The 18,396-nt window shown below is 39.1% G+C and overlaps 1 protein-coding gene across 2 annotated transcripts in view; it reads left to right on the forward strand.

Moving 5' to 3' along the window:
- The window catches only part of ADAMTSL1 (ADAMTS like 1), a 1,072,914-nt gene that overhangs the window by 57,677 nt on the left and 996,841 nt on the right, over window positions 1-18,396 (forward strand). For both annotated transcript variants that reach the window (XM_078369765.1, XM_078369768.1), the window contains one exon: window positions 8,944-9,054. In XM_078369765.1, the coding sequence (XP_078225891.1) occupies window positions 9,001-9,054 (54 nt within the window). In that variant the 5' untranslated portion in view covers window positions 8,944-9,000. The remainder of the gene's footprint in view (window positions 1-8,943; window positions 9,055-18,396) is intronic.

Consider the following 18,396-nt stretch of genomic DNA (forward strand, 5'->3'; position numbering starts at 1 on the left):
AAGAGCACCTGGCACATAAAATACATTTAGCAAGTATTAGACATAATTATTTTATATTAATATTTATTTTTTGTTATATACAATCTCTCTGTATGTAATTTCTCCAATCCTATGGCTTTACAGTCCTGAATTGCCACTGAATTCCAGTTTCATAGCCTCATAAAATCATCATATAACCAACTGTGGGAGGCAAGATTCTAATATGGGCTCCTAAATTGCTGTCCCCTGGTTTACATACCTTGTATAATCCCTCACTCTTGATTATGGGTAGACTCTGAATGTGGCGTGATATCACTTCTGTTATTTGGTTACTAATCATTTGCCTTGGAGATAATGAAAAGGAGCTTATTTTGGGTGGGCCTGAATTAATCAGGTAAACCTTTAAAAGAAGGTGAAGGATTAGAGAAATATGCTCCTCCTGTCCTGGAGGAAAGCAAACAGCTATAGTGTAAACTGCCCATGGGAGCCACATGGCAAGGAACATTGAGTGGCCTCTAGGAGCTGAAAGCAATCCTTGTATTACAGCCAGCAGGAAAGCAGGGACCTCAGTCAGACAGCTGCAAGGAAATGAATTCTGCCAGCAACCAGTGAGTTTGGAAGAGGATCCCAAGCTGCAGATGAAAATCACAGCTCTGGCTCACCTCTTTCTGTTAGCCTGGTGAGACCCTCAGCAAATGACCCAGCTATTCCGTCCCTGGAAGTCTCACTTTCAAAATCACTGAGATAAATCAGTGTTGTTTTAAACTGATGTTTGTGGTAATTTGTTACACAGCAATAGAAAACACATGTACCAACTGCCAAATTTACTTCTTTACATCAATGTCTAAAGTAGGAATCTTGCACTTTACACATTGTTAACAAATTATTAATTTCTCTTCTGTATCCTGTGAATTTCTTTCTTCTTCATGGTAACTCACTTGGAGCTAAAAACTGGAATGATTCTTGAAGCCTTTTTCCCCCCAGGGCCCACATAGAGTTCATCAGCAAATCCTACAGGATCTGTCATCAAAATGTATCCTGCATCTGACCACTACTGCTGCAGCCTGGTTAAACACCTCCATCTCTTGCTTGGACTCCTACGACAGCCTTCTAACTGCTTGCTCCATTTCATACAATTGACTCCCCTACCTGCAGTCGCAGCAAATATTTTCAAGTAGGCCATGCTGCTCTGTGTCGGATCCACCAAAGATCTCGCACTCACTATAAAATCCAGACTCCTTACCATACTAGTCCATTCTTACATTTCTATAAAGAAATACCTGAGACCGGGTAATTAATCTAAAAACAGGTTTAGTTGGCTTACAGTTCTGTGGGCTTTATAGGAAGCATGATGCCAGCATCTGCTCAGCTTCTGGGAAGGCTTCAGGAAACTTAACAATTATGGTGGAAGGTAAAAGGGAAGGAGGCATGTCTTACATGACCTGAATAGGAGCAAGAGATAGAGGGAGGTGCCACACACTTTTAATCAGATCTCATGAGGACTTACTACTGTGACACAGTACCAAGGGGAAAATCTACTCCCACAATCCAGTCACCACCCACCAAGCTCTACCTTTAACATTGGGGATTACAATTTGACATGAGTTGGGCAGGAACACAGATTCAAATGATATCACCTACCACAGCAACAAGCCTCACATGATGTGGTCCTCGTGTCTTAGTTCATTTTGTGCTACTATAAAAAAAAATCACGGACTGGGTAATTTTTAAGAAATAGAAATTTATTTCTCATTGTTCTGGAAAGCTGGAAAGTCCAAGATCAAGGTACCAGCAGGTTTGGTCTCTGGTGAGGACCTTGTCTTCACTTCCAAAATGGTGCCTTGAATGTTGCATCCTCCGGAGGGAAGGAACACTGTTCCTCACATTTCACAAGAGTAGAAAAGTAGAGAGAGGGAGAGAGAGAGAGCATGAGAGAGTTGAACTTACCTTTTATAAGAACCAACTACTTAGATAACAGCATTAATCTATTCATGAGGACAGTCAGAGTCCGAATGGCTCAATAACTTCTTAATGATCCCATCTCTTTATGCTGGGGAATGAATGGCAATTAAAATTTCAGTGTGACTTTTGGAGGGGACAAAATTCAAATCATAGCACCTGGCTGCTACTCTCTGACCTCATTTCCCACCACTGTCCTCTTCTCTCGTTATTTTTCAGCTACATAGGCTTTTCAGCTTTTCCATTTTGATGCCAAGTAAGGTTTCATTTCAGGACCTTTGGGCTTGTTTTTTCCTTTGTCTAGAAACTTCTGCCTTGTATCTTCCATGATTCCTTCCCTTCACATCATAAGGTTTCTTTCCCAAATGTAACCTCCTCTAGCAGCCTTCCCTGATTGGCCTTTGTAAAATAACCAACCTCTTCCTCCTGCCACCACTGCCTATTGGTCTCCACTGTACTTGGTACTCCTGGCAGTGTTTTCTGTATTGTGTTTTCTCTCTATTTATTTGTTCACTTGTTTGTTGCCTGTCTTCACTGTTAGAATGGAAGTTCCATCAAGACAGGGACTCTGACTTGATCATTACTCAATCCTCATGCCTTAGAACAGTGTCTGGCATATATAAGTAGGCACTTAAATATCTTTTATTGAATGAAGAGCTTAGATAAATATTTAACATGTTTACATTAAAAGCAGAATTGTAACCTCTGTCTTTTCAAAAATGCCCTGATCGTGACACTTGTTAAAAGCAGGAATTGAGAAATCATACATTATTGAATTGAGAAGTATTTGTGCTATCAAAATTACGTGGTGTTTTAGAGATGTTTAATGCTATTCAAAGATTATTAATGGTATTGCTGATATAATTTTTGCTGATGTACAGTTCTGTGAGTTGAACTCTAAGACACAATGTTGTTCTGGTGATGTCTTCTGGTTTTTTTTGTTTTGTTTTGTTTTGGGTTTTGTTGGCAAGGAAGAGGCAATTTCAGTAATCCAAATGCTGAAATGTAAATTCTAGCCCTGATCAAGATAGACATGAAAATGAGGCTAGGTACTTGGTCAAATACTAACAGCCTTACTAATCAATAGCAAAGAGAGCTAGACAATATCCAAAATATATGTGTGATGGAAAATGGAGTTGTTTAGAGCTCATCTCATGGTTTAGATATCTAGATAGATCACAAGTTCAAAATTTCAGCACAAAAAATAAATGCAACGAAGTCTGGTATATTGCAAAGTTTTCCCGGTATAAAAAGAACTTAAGTGATGCAAGATGTATCATTTTTTAAGGCCAAACTTCCAGGTTTACAATGATCAGTTCATAAGTCGAGACATACTCATCTCCTTTCCTTTTTCCTACAATGAAGATTATCTTTAGAAACACTGACTCGTGCTGGGTGCAGTGGCTCATGCCTGTAATCCTAGCACTTTGGGAGGCTGATGCAGGTGGAATGTTTGACCCCAGGAGTTTGTGACCAGCCTGGACAACATGGTAAACCTTGTCTCTACCAAAAATATAAAAAATTAGCAGGGTGTGGTGGTGTGGACCTGTAGTCCCAGCTATTTGCTAGGCAGGCTGAAGTAGGAGGATCACTTAGCCTGGGAAGTCAAGGCTTCAGTGAGCTGTGACTCTTCCACTGCACTTCAGCCTGGGCACTGAGAGTGAAACCCTGTCTCAGAAAATAAAAATAAAAAATAAAAACACTGACTCTACCAGGCCAATAATGAGTTAATTTCTCTGAACTAGAGAGTATGGCATATTGATTATGAAGAAAGGCAGTGCAATGTGGTATGCTGCTTTTCATCTGATCTCTTAGGTTTCCACTCTTTCAAAACCATCATATCAGTTCACATAATGCACTTATTTCATTTTCCTTAACAGGTCACCTCCTTGCCAACTGGAGACTTTTTAAATAATGTAAATATCACTTAATTTGTGAAGGAAATGTTTATTCTAATTTAGAGTGGTTTAATCAAGCAAATCAAGTTCAACTCCCTCAAAAGAAAAGAAATACAATGTAATAATTTCTTTAAGCTTTTAGATATGAAAATATTTACTGTTTACTAAAAAGAACCTTTTTTTGAACTCCAGTCAAGTATGGAAGTATGCTGTGAATTTAAAGATCTGATCTGATAAAATAACATATAAATATTTTAGCAGGAGTTTTGGTCCTAATGCCCAGGAGATGACTGTAAATCGCCTGTAATACAAAGCTCTCTCTCGTTTGATAACTTCAGAGAGCCAACTATTTGGGTATTAAAAACTCCTGCCCAGATTACTGTTAATGCTAATCCTGATGGAATTACTTAAGAATTATGACTTTTCTTCCTTTTAGAATGTCATGGCTGTATAACTGTTATACTGCATGTCTCCATTCGGCCTGAATTTCTGGCTTCTTCTGTTGTACACATGGATAGACATCATGTTTGTTTGCTTTTTTCCTCCTGAAGATGAGCTTAGTTCTAGCTGACTAGACATTATAAAAGAATTATTTATTTTTAGTGAATGTCAGTGTTACACGTATAGCTTTAAAAAAAATCTAAGATTTTCTTTTGATATAGAAATGGTATTCTTTTAAAGATTGTTTAAAAAATTTCATATTGACTAGAAACACTCAGTTCAAATCATCAAAGCTTTAGTTAACAAAGGGGTTAAAGAACTAGAGGTGTCTAAGAACTTTCTTAATTGTACTCACACCACACAATAGCAGTTGTTCTTGAAGAGCTGGAAGCAATAAAGTATTCCAGGAACCAATGGGCTGTGATGAAATGTTCACAAATGGACCAAAAGGAAAATACGAGCCATTCTCTCCTATCACCTCCCCACTCCTACGTACTCCATAGATGGACAAGTAGCTAGTCTTCATTGTATCCTGCTATTCGTAATAAAGTATGCTCTGTTGCTCTTTGGGTCACAGGTTACCATGCAGGTTAATAACATTAAATATGTTCAGATATGAAGAGGTACAACAACAGTGATCTACAGTGTTCAAAGGGAATCACTGAATTCAAATGCCTGAGAACTTCTGTATTTCACTCTTATTTTATCAGTAATCTTCATACTCCCATGAGGGGTCAAATCTATATCTGCATTTGACTCATAAAGGCACTGACACAACAAGAGAGCTGAAGATTCTTAAAATGACACAAAAAAAGTTCAGGTGGGAAACTGGGTACAGATTCCAGGTGTATTGACTCCCTTAATATTGCTAAGTCCACAATGGTGCAATCCATTGAACTTATTTAAAATAAAATGTATTATCCAAGTAGAACAGAACAGTCAAATGTTATTTTTCCTATTTTTTACAAGGGACCTGGAAAGCCTCCTTGTTGAATTTACTTCTCAATTATGTAAAATGTTCATTTTTGAATTAAAATTTGCATATTCGGGCAACTTAGCAAGCAGTTTTACTTGTTAAACTGCCACTGTATATACTTTGGTTATTTGAGCCATCATTCTCATCTATTGACCTATTCTGCTTGCCTTAGTACATAGATCACTAGTGGCTCCTCCAATAATTTCTTTTAAATCATTTTTGAGCTCAAAACCTTTTGTTTATGCTCTCTTGCAAAATGCCAACTCTGAACTAACAAACTTGGCTGTCAGGGCTCTCCGCTAGCTTTTTTTCACTACCCTTCACACTCATTCATTTGTTAATTTGTTGAACTAATATTCATTGACTCCCTGTGTATACCAGGTGCTGTGTTAGTCCACTGTTATTCAAAGCCACGTAAACTGTCATCTTTGCTCTCTTTGAGAAACTCACTTTAGTAAATAGAGACATATATGTAAAGAAATGTTTACAAGTGGTCAAGCTTTTCACAATGCCCTTTCCTACTTCCTGCTCAGCCCCTTCCTGAAAGTTGTAGTCTCTGAATGGTCGATAGGTAGTTAAAGGGAATCAGACTGCTCTATTTTTCCTTGCACAGAAAATAATCACTTGGAGCAAGGATAATTCCTTAGTTTTGCGATTGGAGTAGGCTTTAGAGGTTACCCCAGGGACTGACCGTGAAAACAGAAAAATAGTTCTCTTATGGACTTCTAGGCAGGCCTACCATGAAGTTTTTTCCATTTAACTCCATCCCTCTTATAGTCAGTAGAAATTCTTTTCAAATTCTGCAATAGCTTGACTAATAGTACCTATTTCACCATAGTTGGTTTTTGTGTTTTTTTTCTTCTGAATCATTGTAGGTATTTTAGAAGAAAGTTTTGGAAATCTTTTTCAGGGATCCATGCCAGCAGTGTTAAAAGACTACTATTTGGTTTGGTCAGTGCAATTTAAAAAAATTCCTTCAGACCAGACATTGATTCTCCATTTTGCCACAGTTCCACTTGCCTTTCATCTTGTACATGACTTACTCATCTATCTGCCTGCCCATTGAAACTATCAATGTTTACCATCTCTGTTTTACAGGCATAACAATAATGGAGAAAACTATCATCTGGACTGGTATTATGATGCTTTTAGGTATTTTAAATATTTCTAACTTAGAATCAGTAGGAACCAACAATAAACTCATATAGAGAAATTTTAATGATCCTAGCATTTTTCATTCATTTCTGAATATAGGGAGGGAACTTCCCCAGTACCTGTAAAGTCTGTCTTTAGTCAATGAATGAGAGAAAGGAATGTGAGGCCTTACAGAATTGGTGTTTGAAAGGACTAGAAAATGCGAGCTATAAAGAGTGACATGTAATGGGAATCCTGCCAAGTAATAAAGCATTGGCCTTTCAAGCCAGGCATGGTGTCCAAATCAACGAGCTGAATCCTTCATGGTTCAGATCATCCTCATTTTCTCTGTAACTCTCCATCTTGCTCATCAACTCATGTTTTCCAAACATTTAGAAACTGGAATGTAATCCCCTAAAGTGAGGGATTTCCTCTGGGCAGCCACCCTGATCTTGGAAAGAAAGATTTCAGATTCCACACCCTCTTCTAGGAAAGTCCATTTCAGATTCCTTTCTGATAGCCTAGGGGAATGCAAATGACATTAGGGAAGACCTAAAGCTTTCTGTCATTCAGCAGAATCCAAAACAGTGAACCCATCTGTTCTCTTTTGGATATATTCATATTAGATTGAAATATTTTGGGAGGTTTAGAAAAATCCATGATCTATATTGATCACATAATCCATTTTTTCACTTTTTATCCATTTTATTTTTAAAACACTAAAACAGAGAAGGCAGAGTCTTAGATGTTGTTAGAAAACACACAATGATTTGGATTTATAGATGTTAGTTTGAGAATGGGCACATTTAACAAACATCCTAGGTGATTCTGATCCGATGGTCAGAGGACCACACATAGACAAACACTAATAATTTAATTTAATTACACCTGAAATACAATAGCAAGAAATGTTACCTGTAATGAAATTTGAGAGATATAGTGGATTACATAAAATCATTACAAAAATGTAAATATATATTTGACAAATTGGCCAGAGTATCTCAAGCTCATATATTTCTATGAACCATGTTGTTCCATGCTTAGTAAAACGTCTTCCTAGGTGTATGTATTTTAAACATATATAAATATTTCCCTTATCAAGGTCATAAAGGCTGGAGTTTTGAATATATGTGATGTTAATATAGCATGGGTTATATTTCATAAGCATTTCTTTGGAGATACTGCTCAGTTTGTATATTGATTTTATTCGAAATCTTAAGGACTCAGTTCAAAAGGAAAATTAACTCTAAATAAAATGTATGTGGAAATACTCAGCGACAAATGTTGCATAAATGAGAAAATTCCTGAAATAATTCACAACTTTCACTCTTTTATAAAGTATCCCTATAAGCCTCATACTTTATTTTCTTAAGTCTAGCATTCACTTAAGATGAATGTTAGTAAAGAGCTTTATAATCTTTGATAAGACTGTTTCAGACTTTGAAAAGACTCCAGATTTGGTTCCATCAATGACTTAAGTAACATGGCCTTGTTTGCACAGCCAACACCATAATTTGCACATGTAGCTCGATAAATACATTTATGTACTCTAAGTAGCAATATCTCAGGCACAAGGGTTTCAGGGAGGCTCTGTTTGCCTTGTATGTTTGCTCCCAAATTTTCTTTTTTACCTTTGTGGAAGGAGATGGAAACAGGCACAAATGACATTTATTTTCAAAGTAAAGTTTTTATATATTATAATTAAATAAATGAAGATTGGCAGGTTAATTCTAAAATGTTTCTTCTCTATATTTTATGTTCACATAATGGTACATAATGTGATAAGCTTAAAAGCAAAAATGAAACTTACATTATTTTTTTTCCTGCTTTCCTCCTCTAGCATAACGGCATTTAGAATTGGCATTTATCAGATATCTGTGACTTACTTTCTAATTAATTGACTGTCTTACACAACTCTCAAAAATTACAGCTCATCTTTATCTCCTAAGGTTTAACATCGTTTTTAGTTATTGTGCGTCTCACCTCTCTCCATTTTTCCTTTCCTTCTTCCATTCCTGTCTTCCTTCAATGAATATGAATAAGTACCTATTATGTGCCAGGTACCGTTCTGAGTACTGGGAAGACAAGAGTGAGAATATGTAATTCTTGCTGTCATGGAGGATTACAGCCTAGTTAAGGGTATGCAAAATTACACCATTACGTTACAGCATGTGATGAGCACTATAACGGACAGCCTAAGAGGGGAAGTACAAGTTAAGTGGAGGCCTTTGGGAAGATGCCCAACCTAGTCTTGTGGGGGAGAGGAGGTCAAATAAGGCTTCCTGAACAATCTCCCTTAGGCTGTTACTAATATATGACAATGTCCATCTTTTAACTCCAAATAACTCTTAAAGAAATACTCAGTTTTCTGATGTTCCATTCATTGACTTTCTAGAAGGATTTTTCACACATTTCCAACTGCCATGCTGTTGTCTAAAATTTACCTATTTACCTAAAACAGCTATTATATTATGCTATTGAGATTTGGGGATCTATCTATTAACAGCAGTTACTATTACCCATCCCTAACTAATATGCCTCTTTATCCTGATTCAGGCCAGCTGTGGGATCTCAACACAACATCCCTGAAGCTGAACCCAGTGGAAAGCCCAGATGAAGCCTGAGAAGATGCTCTTCCCTTCTCTCATTATGTGGCCCTTGATCAAGGTAACAATTTGCATGCCCTATATACAAATAGGCTGTCCCTCGTATAGCACCCATCACACACTGTAATGTAATGGCGTAGGTACTATACTTTGCCTCACCTTCAATTCTGAATTTTCTCTTCTGTTCCCTTTTATGTCTTATCTTCTTTTTGAAAAACTTAAATGTGCAATTTAAAGAGAAAAACGCATTTTCATGAAATATTGCTATAAGAGGTGGATACAATAATTGATAAAGGAAATTATAGTTTTCTAGACACAATAAATGCCTAGAGATATAATAAATGCCAAATTACAATTTCCCTTATCAATTTTTTACTGTATCACTTTTTGCTAGTTAACTCTATGCTAATAAACCTAAGGGCATACATGATAAAATCTATTTGAGGCCAGATTTACAAAACAACTATGAAAGTTCTAAGTTTTGTCAAGGCTGTAGTGCTTTGTCAAGGCTTGGTAGTGGGCACCAAATCCGTAGCTGTGGTTTTTTATGGGATGTGCATTTGTACTAAGTTCATCTCTGGCTTTAATATGGCCATTTTAAGGCCATATTCTTGTTTTTCTTTCTCATCCATTTTTTTCTAAATGGAAATATCTTTATTGCTTTATTCAATTATGAAGTTAATTTGTGTTCCAAGAAACAACATTCAAATGATATCTAAAAGTGAAGAAGAACCTGAAATATCCCAATAATCTCACACTGACCTCTACTCCCTGAGAATGTTGGTGTTCTCATCAACAATTAAAAGTCTTTTTGATTTTCATGTCATGTCTATTTTTAAAATATCTTTCTAAGCTGCCATAAAGTCTTTTGCAATGTAGTAGTATACTACTGAATAATGGATGAAATGTTTTTTAACATTGCTTTACAATTTACAAAACGCTTTTCACAGTTTGGTTCATTTAATCATCTTATCAGCAAAGATCAATAGTATCTTCTAAACCATGGTCATTTTATTGTTGCCAAGAATCTTGCTGATTTTTTCTGATTGAATTTCATTTTCTTGCCAGTGCTTTTTTTTTTTTTTTTTTTTTTTGGTTGTTAGTGCTCAGCATCCAGTTAGGAGAAAAACTAAAAGTCATCAGCCATTAATTTGGGGGTCGAAAGTAACAGTTGCTTTCAAATCATATTCTATGGCCAGGCACAGTGACTTACGCCTGTAATCCCAGCACTTTGGAAGGCGAGGCAGGTGATCACTTTGAGACCAGCCTGGCCAACGTGGTGAAACTCCATCTCTACAAAAAATACAAAAATTAGCTGGGCATGGTGGTGGGTGCCTATAATCCTAGCTACTCGGGAGGCTAAGGCACAAGAATTGCTTGATCCTGGGAGGCGGAGGTTGCAGTGACCTGAGATCGTGCCACTATACTCCAGCATGGGAGACAGAGCAAGACTCTGTCTCAAAAAAAGTTATATCCTATATCACAATTCATTTTAATTCTCTGAGGGATTATTTTACTATGTTGTTCATGAGAGGCAAACCAAGTAGACAAAATCCTGTGCTCTCATGTCTTTATTCTCATTGTATGAATTTCCAGTGCTATCTGGAGAGTCAATGTTGAAGTTCTGATTTTCCAGCAAAACTGAAGGGAATTCTGTCCATATATGCAAACTGATATTTCTTTCATAATGAACCAGAGATATAATAAATGTTACCACCTATATAGCTGCTTCTACAGAAACTGAGAATGATAGTTCAAAACAGCCCTACTTTCCTTTTGTTTGAACACTGATTTCAAATAAAAATAAAAGTTGGTTATAATAAGCAGAAACTCTTGCTATCCAGATCCAGTGACAGGTGACAACTGAAAAGTGTACGGTTACTTAGAAAACAGATGACAGTAATTTACCCTTCTTGTGTTTGCTAATGTGATTTTATAAAACATGGACATCCAGCTTCCAGGACTTATTTTTGGAGACCTTGAAACACAGTCAAGGAACTTCAGATGTGAGTTTAGAATAAGTACACAACTGTACTTGATCCACCAGTTTTCTAGGTATGCCTGAGAGCAGAAAGAACGTGAACTGCTATTGTACTGGATGATGTGGTAACAAAGCAAAGCACACTAAAACACACAGAATATTTTGCTTTTTGAAGGGCATACTTTTATATAGATGAAAACCCCTATAAAATATGTTGAATTAGCTGGCTAACACCTAACTAGTAAACCACAACTACTTCCTCTACCGTATTTTCGATTATGCCTTAGAAACTGCATATCAGCACTTTATAGAAGTAAGGGTTCTGATCATTGAAAGATTCTCACTTTGGCTTCAGGAAGCTGGGCATAACTATAGAATCAGTGTTTATTCTTCACAGTACCCATCAATGTGGTTTGCATTAGAATAAATGTTCAGGCTGGGTGCAGTGGCTTACGCCTGTAATCCCAGCACTTTGGGAGGTCAAGGTAGGCGGATCATGAGGTTAAGAGATTGAGACCGTCCTGGCCAACATGGTGAAACCCTGCCTCTACTAAAAATACAAAAATTAGCTGGGCGTGGTGGTGCATGCCTGTAGTCCCAGATACTTGGGAGGCTGAGGCAGGAGAATTGCTTGAACCCAGGAGGCAGAGGTTGCAGTGAGTTGAGACGGTTTGTGTCACTGCACTCTAGCCTGGTGACAGAGGGAGACTCTGTCTCAAAACTAACTAAATAAATGAATGAATAAATAGTCAATACAGTTCATCAAACATTTATTGAGTGCCCACTGTATGGTAGGTACTAAGCAAAAAAGACTGGAACAGAATGGAAAAATGACTGGAACAGAATACTCTGCTCTCAAAGGGCATATATTTTAATAGAGAACAAAAATTTTGGAGATATACATTTCTTTCATAAATGAATTTTATGAAACTTAATTGTGTGTGCTTTGAAAAAAACAGGGATCATATTCTTTACTTCTTTTACATATTTTCATACCGGCTAACATAAAATGGAAACTGAATATTTTTGTTGACAGACTAATTGAAGTATGGAACACTTGTTGCCCATTCAGGTAAACAGTTTGAGGTCTCCAGAGCAAAGAAACGGAATTCCTATGTCTGTTTTTAAACGTATTTTTTTTATTCCTTCATAATCTGTTGTCCTTTGCTGTATTATTTGGACAAATCCTTCAACACATGGAGGAAGAATGACAATGTCTTAAAAAGGTTATTATTATATAAGATTTTCTGTGTGATAAAACCACACCCAATGGGCCTCACCCAGACGAGCTTATATATGTTATTAGATCCAGGAATGTTAAGTGTGTTAGATTTTGTCCCTGTTGGGCAGTCTATGACGCAAACAGTGACTCTGAAACAAAGCCATAATATATGGTTTAAACTCTTAACAGTTTGTGATGTCATTTTTTCTGTGGTAAGAAAAACAAATGCTGTCACATTTTATATTTGAGACTCCTGTAAGCCAACATCAAGAGATTAAGTATGCGCATGACGAACACACTATCGTGAATGCAGTCAGACAAATGCCAGGGGATCACTGTGAGCGCAAACCCTCCTCTGGAACTCAGTGTTATAGGATGGAAAGATAAGCCTGCTGATAAGTTACAACCCTCCCGAGACACTGTTTTCCCCTTATATGGAAGCAGAGGCAATTTAAAATATTTTGATCTGGATGTTAATTCATACAACTATGTTTATCTAATATCAGCTAACCTTTATGCTTAGAATTTAAGAATCTATAAATAAAGTAGCTAAAGAAAAATCTGTAGGTTCATCTAAAAGAATTAGAACAGACATTACACTGGGGCAAGTAGTAAGTAAATCTGCTGGTTTCCAGCATTTACTTTCTTGAAATATGGCTTTGAGTCATTTCTGTGAGAGATAAACATACTACTTTATGCTTCCTATCATTTTTTAATGATGCACATAATTTAACAGTTTGCAATAGTTGAGGCCACATGTCTCTGTGGACTGGTTTTTTATTGAAGTGGCTTTATTCAAGGAGGAGACTGTTAACTGTATAATTCAGGTATGTATATTTTCTTTGAACAAAGTGTGTGACATTCAACTTGTCAAAAATGAACACTTTGCTTGACTGAACAGCTTTGCTCTGTGTTTTCCTTGTCTATTGAGGCAAAGAAAGGCTGACAAGAGGGCATATCCAGTGAAAGACGAAGAGGGGAATGAAGCAGGATTTGAGCCAGCTATCAGAAAAATCCATTCTTGTTGAACATTTTATAATGTATACAATACACTCATTAGAACACTTTAGATAAATCTGAACTCTGGGTAACAGAATGAGAGTCTCCTCCCTCCCCCTCCTTCTATATATTTATGAAAAAATATATTGTGGTGGACTTTCTGTGTACATTATTTTTATTATGGTTGTTTTTTTATTGGAGACATTTTGAGGTTATGATGGGTAATATAATTGGCTCCAAACCAAACTTCATTTCTTAAAAGAAGGAAGAGTTGTTGCTATGACCTTGAATGTTGTATTATCTATTCAAGAATTATACATAGGCCTGTGGATTTTTTAAATTGGGAGTTTGCCTAGGAGTTTACATGATTAGTTGGTCTCTCACTCTGTTAGTGGGTTCTTTCCATTCACTTAGTCATTTTTTGGAATACCTGCCATGTTGGAAGATGACCATAGGTACTAGGATAAAGGTCAATATCTTATCATGTTTATCTTCTAGGTGCTTGCTATTTGTGTCTTGCCTAACAGTTAAGTTTCCAGCCCCCTGAAAGCTGCGAAGTGCTAATTCATCCATTTATTAATTCAACAAATTTCATCAAACATGTGCTAGGCATTTGGATTGAGTAGGCATTGGCACCACAATGATGAACTGCTCTTGTAGAATTTACAACCTAGTGGGAGAAAAAAGGACACATTTTGGTTATTTCGGTTAATAAAAGATTAATCACAAATTAAAATCGGTTCTTTGGAGGAAAAGAATACAGGTGTATCCATGCACGTAAATAGGAAATCCAACCCATATATGGGAGAGGCTCAGTAATGAGTTAATCGTTGAAGGGGATCTAGAGGGAAAGGGACACAACTTTCAAAAAAGTGTGCCTAGAAGGAGCATCCCAGTGGCAGATGAACAGCCAAGAAAGTAGAATGTTTTCAGGAAGGAACAATCAACCATGTCATGAAGTTTTGTGAGGACAAGGAAGAGGACTGACCGATGTCCACTGGATGTGACAACATGGAGGTTACTGGTGACTAGAGCAGTTTCGATTTTCATAGAGCGATGGTGGCCGAATTCTGACTGGAATGGATTGAAGATTAAATAGACATGGAGGAAAGCAATAGGGAATATAAACAAAAGCTTCAAGAAATGTGGTTATGATGGGAAGACGATAGATATGGGATCATCGAAGGAGAGTTCATCTTCTTATTTATACATGGGAGGGGCTTGAGTATGTTCGAATATTAAAAGGTAGGATACAGTTTACAGGGAGTTGTTGAATCACAGTACAGAGAAGGGAAAACTCGTAAGTTTCTATACTAGTTGAAAGCAAGAAAGGCTCAGACCCAGAACATTGTAGAGGGACTAGCCTTAGAGAGAAAACGGAAGGGAAGTATGGTGTGGATAGATTTGGTGCATAAGTGTAGAGGTAGGAATTCCTCCCATTCAACTAATTTGATTTTCTCTGAAAAGTTAGAGCTCTGAATGTCTGTTGACAAGGAGGAGTGTGAAAAAGTTGGAGATTTGGAGAAAGTGGGGAATGTTTGAAATATTCATTGTGGAGAGGAGGATAGCATGATAGTGAATAGAGAGGAAAAATGTAGGAGGTCTGAGGGGCAGTGTTGCGAGTCCATCTGAAGCTGGTGAAGGTGATCTTCTGATGATACTTAACTGTCCTATTCTGTGGCTTTCTCCTGCAGTGCTTGCTTCTGGAGGGTGGGCACTGAGAAAGCAGGTAACTGAGTTCATTTTGAGTTGAGGAGTGAAGACCAAAGGGCAGGAGAGTTCATGGTTATGAGAAGAATGTTATTGAAATGATGAGCTCAGGAAAGAAAAGTATGCAGGATGCAAAGAGGTTAGGAAGAAGAATGAGAACTGAAGAAAGGATTGGGACATGGTGAACAGTCAGAAGTACCACTGAGATTAAGTGGAGGGGTGAGAGCCAGCCTCAGCATAATGCATTCTTGTGTTCCAGTGGAATTATCCTTTCAGAGGATGGGCTTGTCATGGCCAAAACATTCTCCTGCTGCAAATCTCAAATGAAAGGGCTCCTACGTAGTACAGAGCAGTGGCTGTGGCGACATTGGAACTGGGTGAGGTGAAGAGCCATCCGTGGTGGTGGGCTTCTTCCAATACTCCATGTGGATTCCAGGGCTTGAGCAATGTGGCATTTCTTAGTCCTTGTGCGACAATCAGGTTATTAAGCTGTTAAGTAAAGATAACGGTTTTAAAGTATCCTCCCTACAATTTATGCAGTATCAAGGAAACTTGATCTTAGTGGATAAAGGGAATATTTTTGTCCTTGTCATTCATTCTTTAAACTATCAATAATGTATATTGATCAAAAGTCATCTAAAAACCTTTGGTTTTTAAGCAGACAATGAACAAATCAACAAACTCAGGTTCTGCTAACATTCAAGTCTGATGTTGGATGCAAAGATCTGAGTTGAACCCTTGGCATGGAGATGCTCTAAGGAGATAACATCTTCTCATATTTTATGAGAAGAATCAGTGCCTTCCTTCTCCTGTCCCCCTTCCTCAGCACCCTCTTTGTTCTCCACTCACCAGAGTGCGTCTCCAGGAATGAAGGCTTCATCATTGCATGGCCAGTTTACGGCAGCATCTTCCTAGCTGGTCTCCCTCCTTTTAGACCTTCTACCCTTTTTTAAAAACTCTACACTCAACTAATTGCCTTATTAGTTAACTTTAAATTCCTGTTTTCTTCGGTTAGCTCACTATTCAAGGAATAGAAGCTCATGCTTTTCTAATCAAGTTGTAGTAGGAATGAATTCATCTGCCTCTTATGTGTGAGACATTGGACACATTGCTTAATTTTCCTGGGCCTTAGTTTGTTCATGAATTTAAAAATCAGAGTTTGGCTATTGGACTAGATGGCCAAATTCTTTATGGTTTGAAGTATATGGCTGGGCCACAGCTCCCTTCCAATCCTGAAATTCTGTTTCTGTGCTCACCTCCAGAGCCTAGTTCCAATCGTTGTCATATAGCTATTGAGCTTCAGCACTGATGTGTCATTAGGATAATCTGCATCTATCTTGGGGGTTGAAAATGTAATTCAGTTAATGTTGCTTAGCACTGCTGCCTGGCACATCATTTTCCTTCTTTCTTCCAGCCTGGTGCTGTAGCTACCTCCAGCCCCAACAGGATAGGACCACCTGCCTGCCAAGCACAGTCTTGCCTTTTTTCTGCTCAACCTGTGGCTCAATCATCCTATCAAGAGAAGCCATTTACAATCCAACATAGAAATATTGTCCTTTCTCCAGCCTCTGTGATCTTTGTTCTTATTTTTGTGTGTGTGTGTTTGGTTTATTTATTCATTTTTAAATGTCTCGCCTTTTCCTTTTTATCAATTCAAGCTGAAAATTTGGCCTAAAACTCCTTCGGAAAAGAATCGCCACCTATTTTGATCTTTGAGCTTTAACTTTCTGAGATTCTAAGTTCAAAGATAGATGTATTTTTCCGACTTCTGATTTTTTTTTTCACACTTTGGGAACTCAGTACACATGAGAAAATAGATGAAATCTGAAAAGCAGCTCCTTTGCCGTTAACAGCTACAAAACTATTCTGCACACGCATGCTGATACTGGCACATATGACATTTATTTCCTACAGGCACTTCTGCCCTTACTTTGCCTTTCATTCTATTAGCAGACAGCTTGTGTCTGGTCTGTTTACCCAATTAAAAAGAGCAGGATCCGCATCTGTCTCAGTAGCTGATGGGTTACAACGTTCAAGCACAGCGCCTGGCAAGTAGTAGGCATTTAGGAATATGTGGATTGAGTGAATGGTTGCTAGGGAGTATCGTGGCGTCTTAATTTTATGCTGGGCTCATCCCAACGCGCGCACGTGGGAACTTCACTAAAGTTATTTCACGAGCGCGGCGCTGAATCTCCTTATCCTACCGAGTTTACTGAAGTGGGGCCAGTTCTCCGCCTCTTTTAACTTTACTGCCAAGGCTGGAGAGGGGTGGAGTGGCCTGGAAGACAGTTGGAAGGAGGGTGGGAGATTTGCTTTCTTATAAAGATGCTTTGGGAGACTGGCTCTGTAGCGCCAAATTTTCAGGAAGAAATGAGCCTGAGTCCCAATGGCAAAAAAAGAAAAGAAAAGGAAAAAAAAAAAAAAAAAAAAAGCCCTGCAGCTGAGCTCAATGTTTATCTTCTGTTAAAGAGACAGCCTGAAAGCCTCCTGTGTACTGAGAGCGTGGTCCAAACCAGAGAAGGGGGCGCCCTAGTTTGTCCCCAGCAACCCCTTAGTACAGAAAGACAACCAGACAACCCACTTCTGGGGTTCCCTATGCCCGATGCGGGCTTCGGGTTCACGGCGTCCCATCCCAGCTGTTGTGGATCCCCGCCACTCCCGAGCTCAGCTTTTTCCAGACCCAAGTTGTGAAATAAATCGACTCCATGGGAAAAGCTCCATGAGCACCCAGAGGACAGGTCCCCACGGAGAAACAGGTCATAACAATTTCAGTTTTGTCCCATTACGTGAGGTTGTGACTTTCTTAATCATTGCCCCCTCCCGACACGCACAAAATCGTCCCCAGTCCCTGGAGGGTCCTGCGGGACTCCCAGTGCAGCAGCAGCACTGGGAGCTCCAAGCTCCAGGGAAAGCGCGCAGGGAATGCCTCCTAGTACTCATTTCTGGGAAAGCGCCAGCGTCCAGGGGGAGCGTTTCCTTCTCCGAGGGCCGGCAGGGTGGCATTCCAAACTCGAGCAAGGTGGGCAGTGAGCGATCCTCCCTTTATAAAAGAATAAATAAATAGAAGCCAGCGCGCAGCCCCGCTCGGGTTTCCCGAAGCGCGCACCGCTGTAGCTGCCGGGGCGGCTGGGTGTCTGCGCTCCCCGCCTCCGCTGGGCTGACACGGGAGGGGAGGAGCAGGAGCTGGAGGGGGTGTTGCGGGGTGGGGGGGGGAGCGCGAGCCATCCCGAGCCAAGACAAGCAGCACATTCACAAATAACGCCCCCACCCCCAGCGCACGCGCTCCCATTCAAAGCTGCCCCGCTCCGTGGCCGCAACACCGCTCCAAAGCCGCGCCGCCAGCCTCAGGGCAGCCCTGCCTCGAGGGGAGCACGCCGGAGCCCGCCTGCCGGCAGCCACATCCGCCGAGCCACTGCAGTCCGCGCAGGAGGCGGCCACCTCTTTCAGGGAGGGGTCTCGCCCGAGACTCCCCTTGGTCCCCGCCATGGGGA

This window comes from Callithrix jacchus, chromosome 1, assembly GCF_049354715.1.
Source record: "Callithrix jacchus isolate 240 chromosome 1, calJac240_pri, whole genome shotgun sequence".
Classification (NCBI taxonomy): Eukaryota; Metazoa; Chordata; class Mammalia; order Primates; family Cebidae; genus Callithrix; species Callithrix jacchus.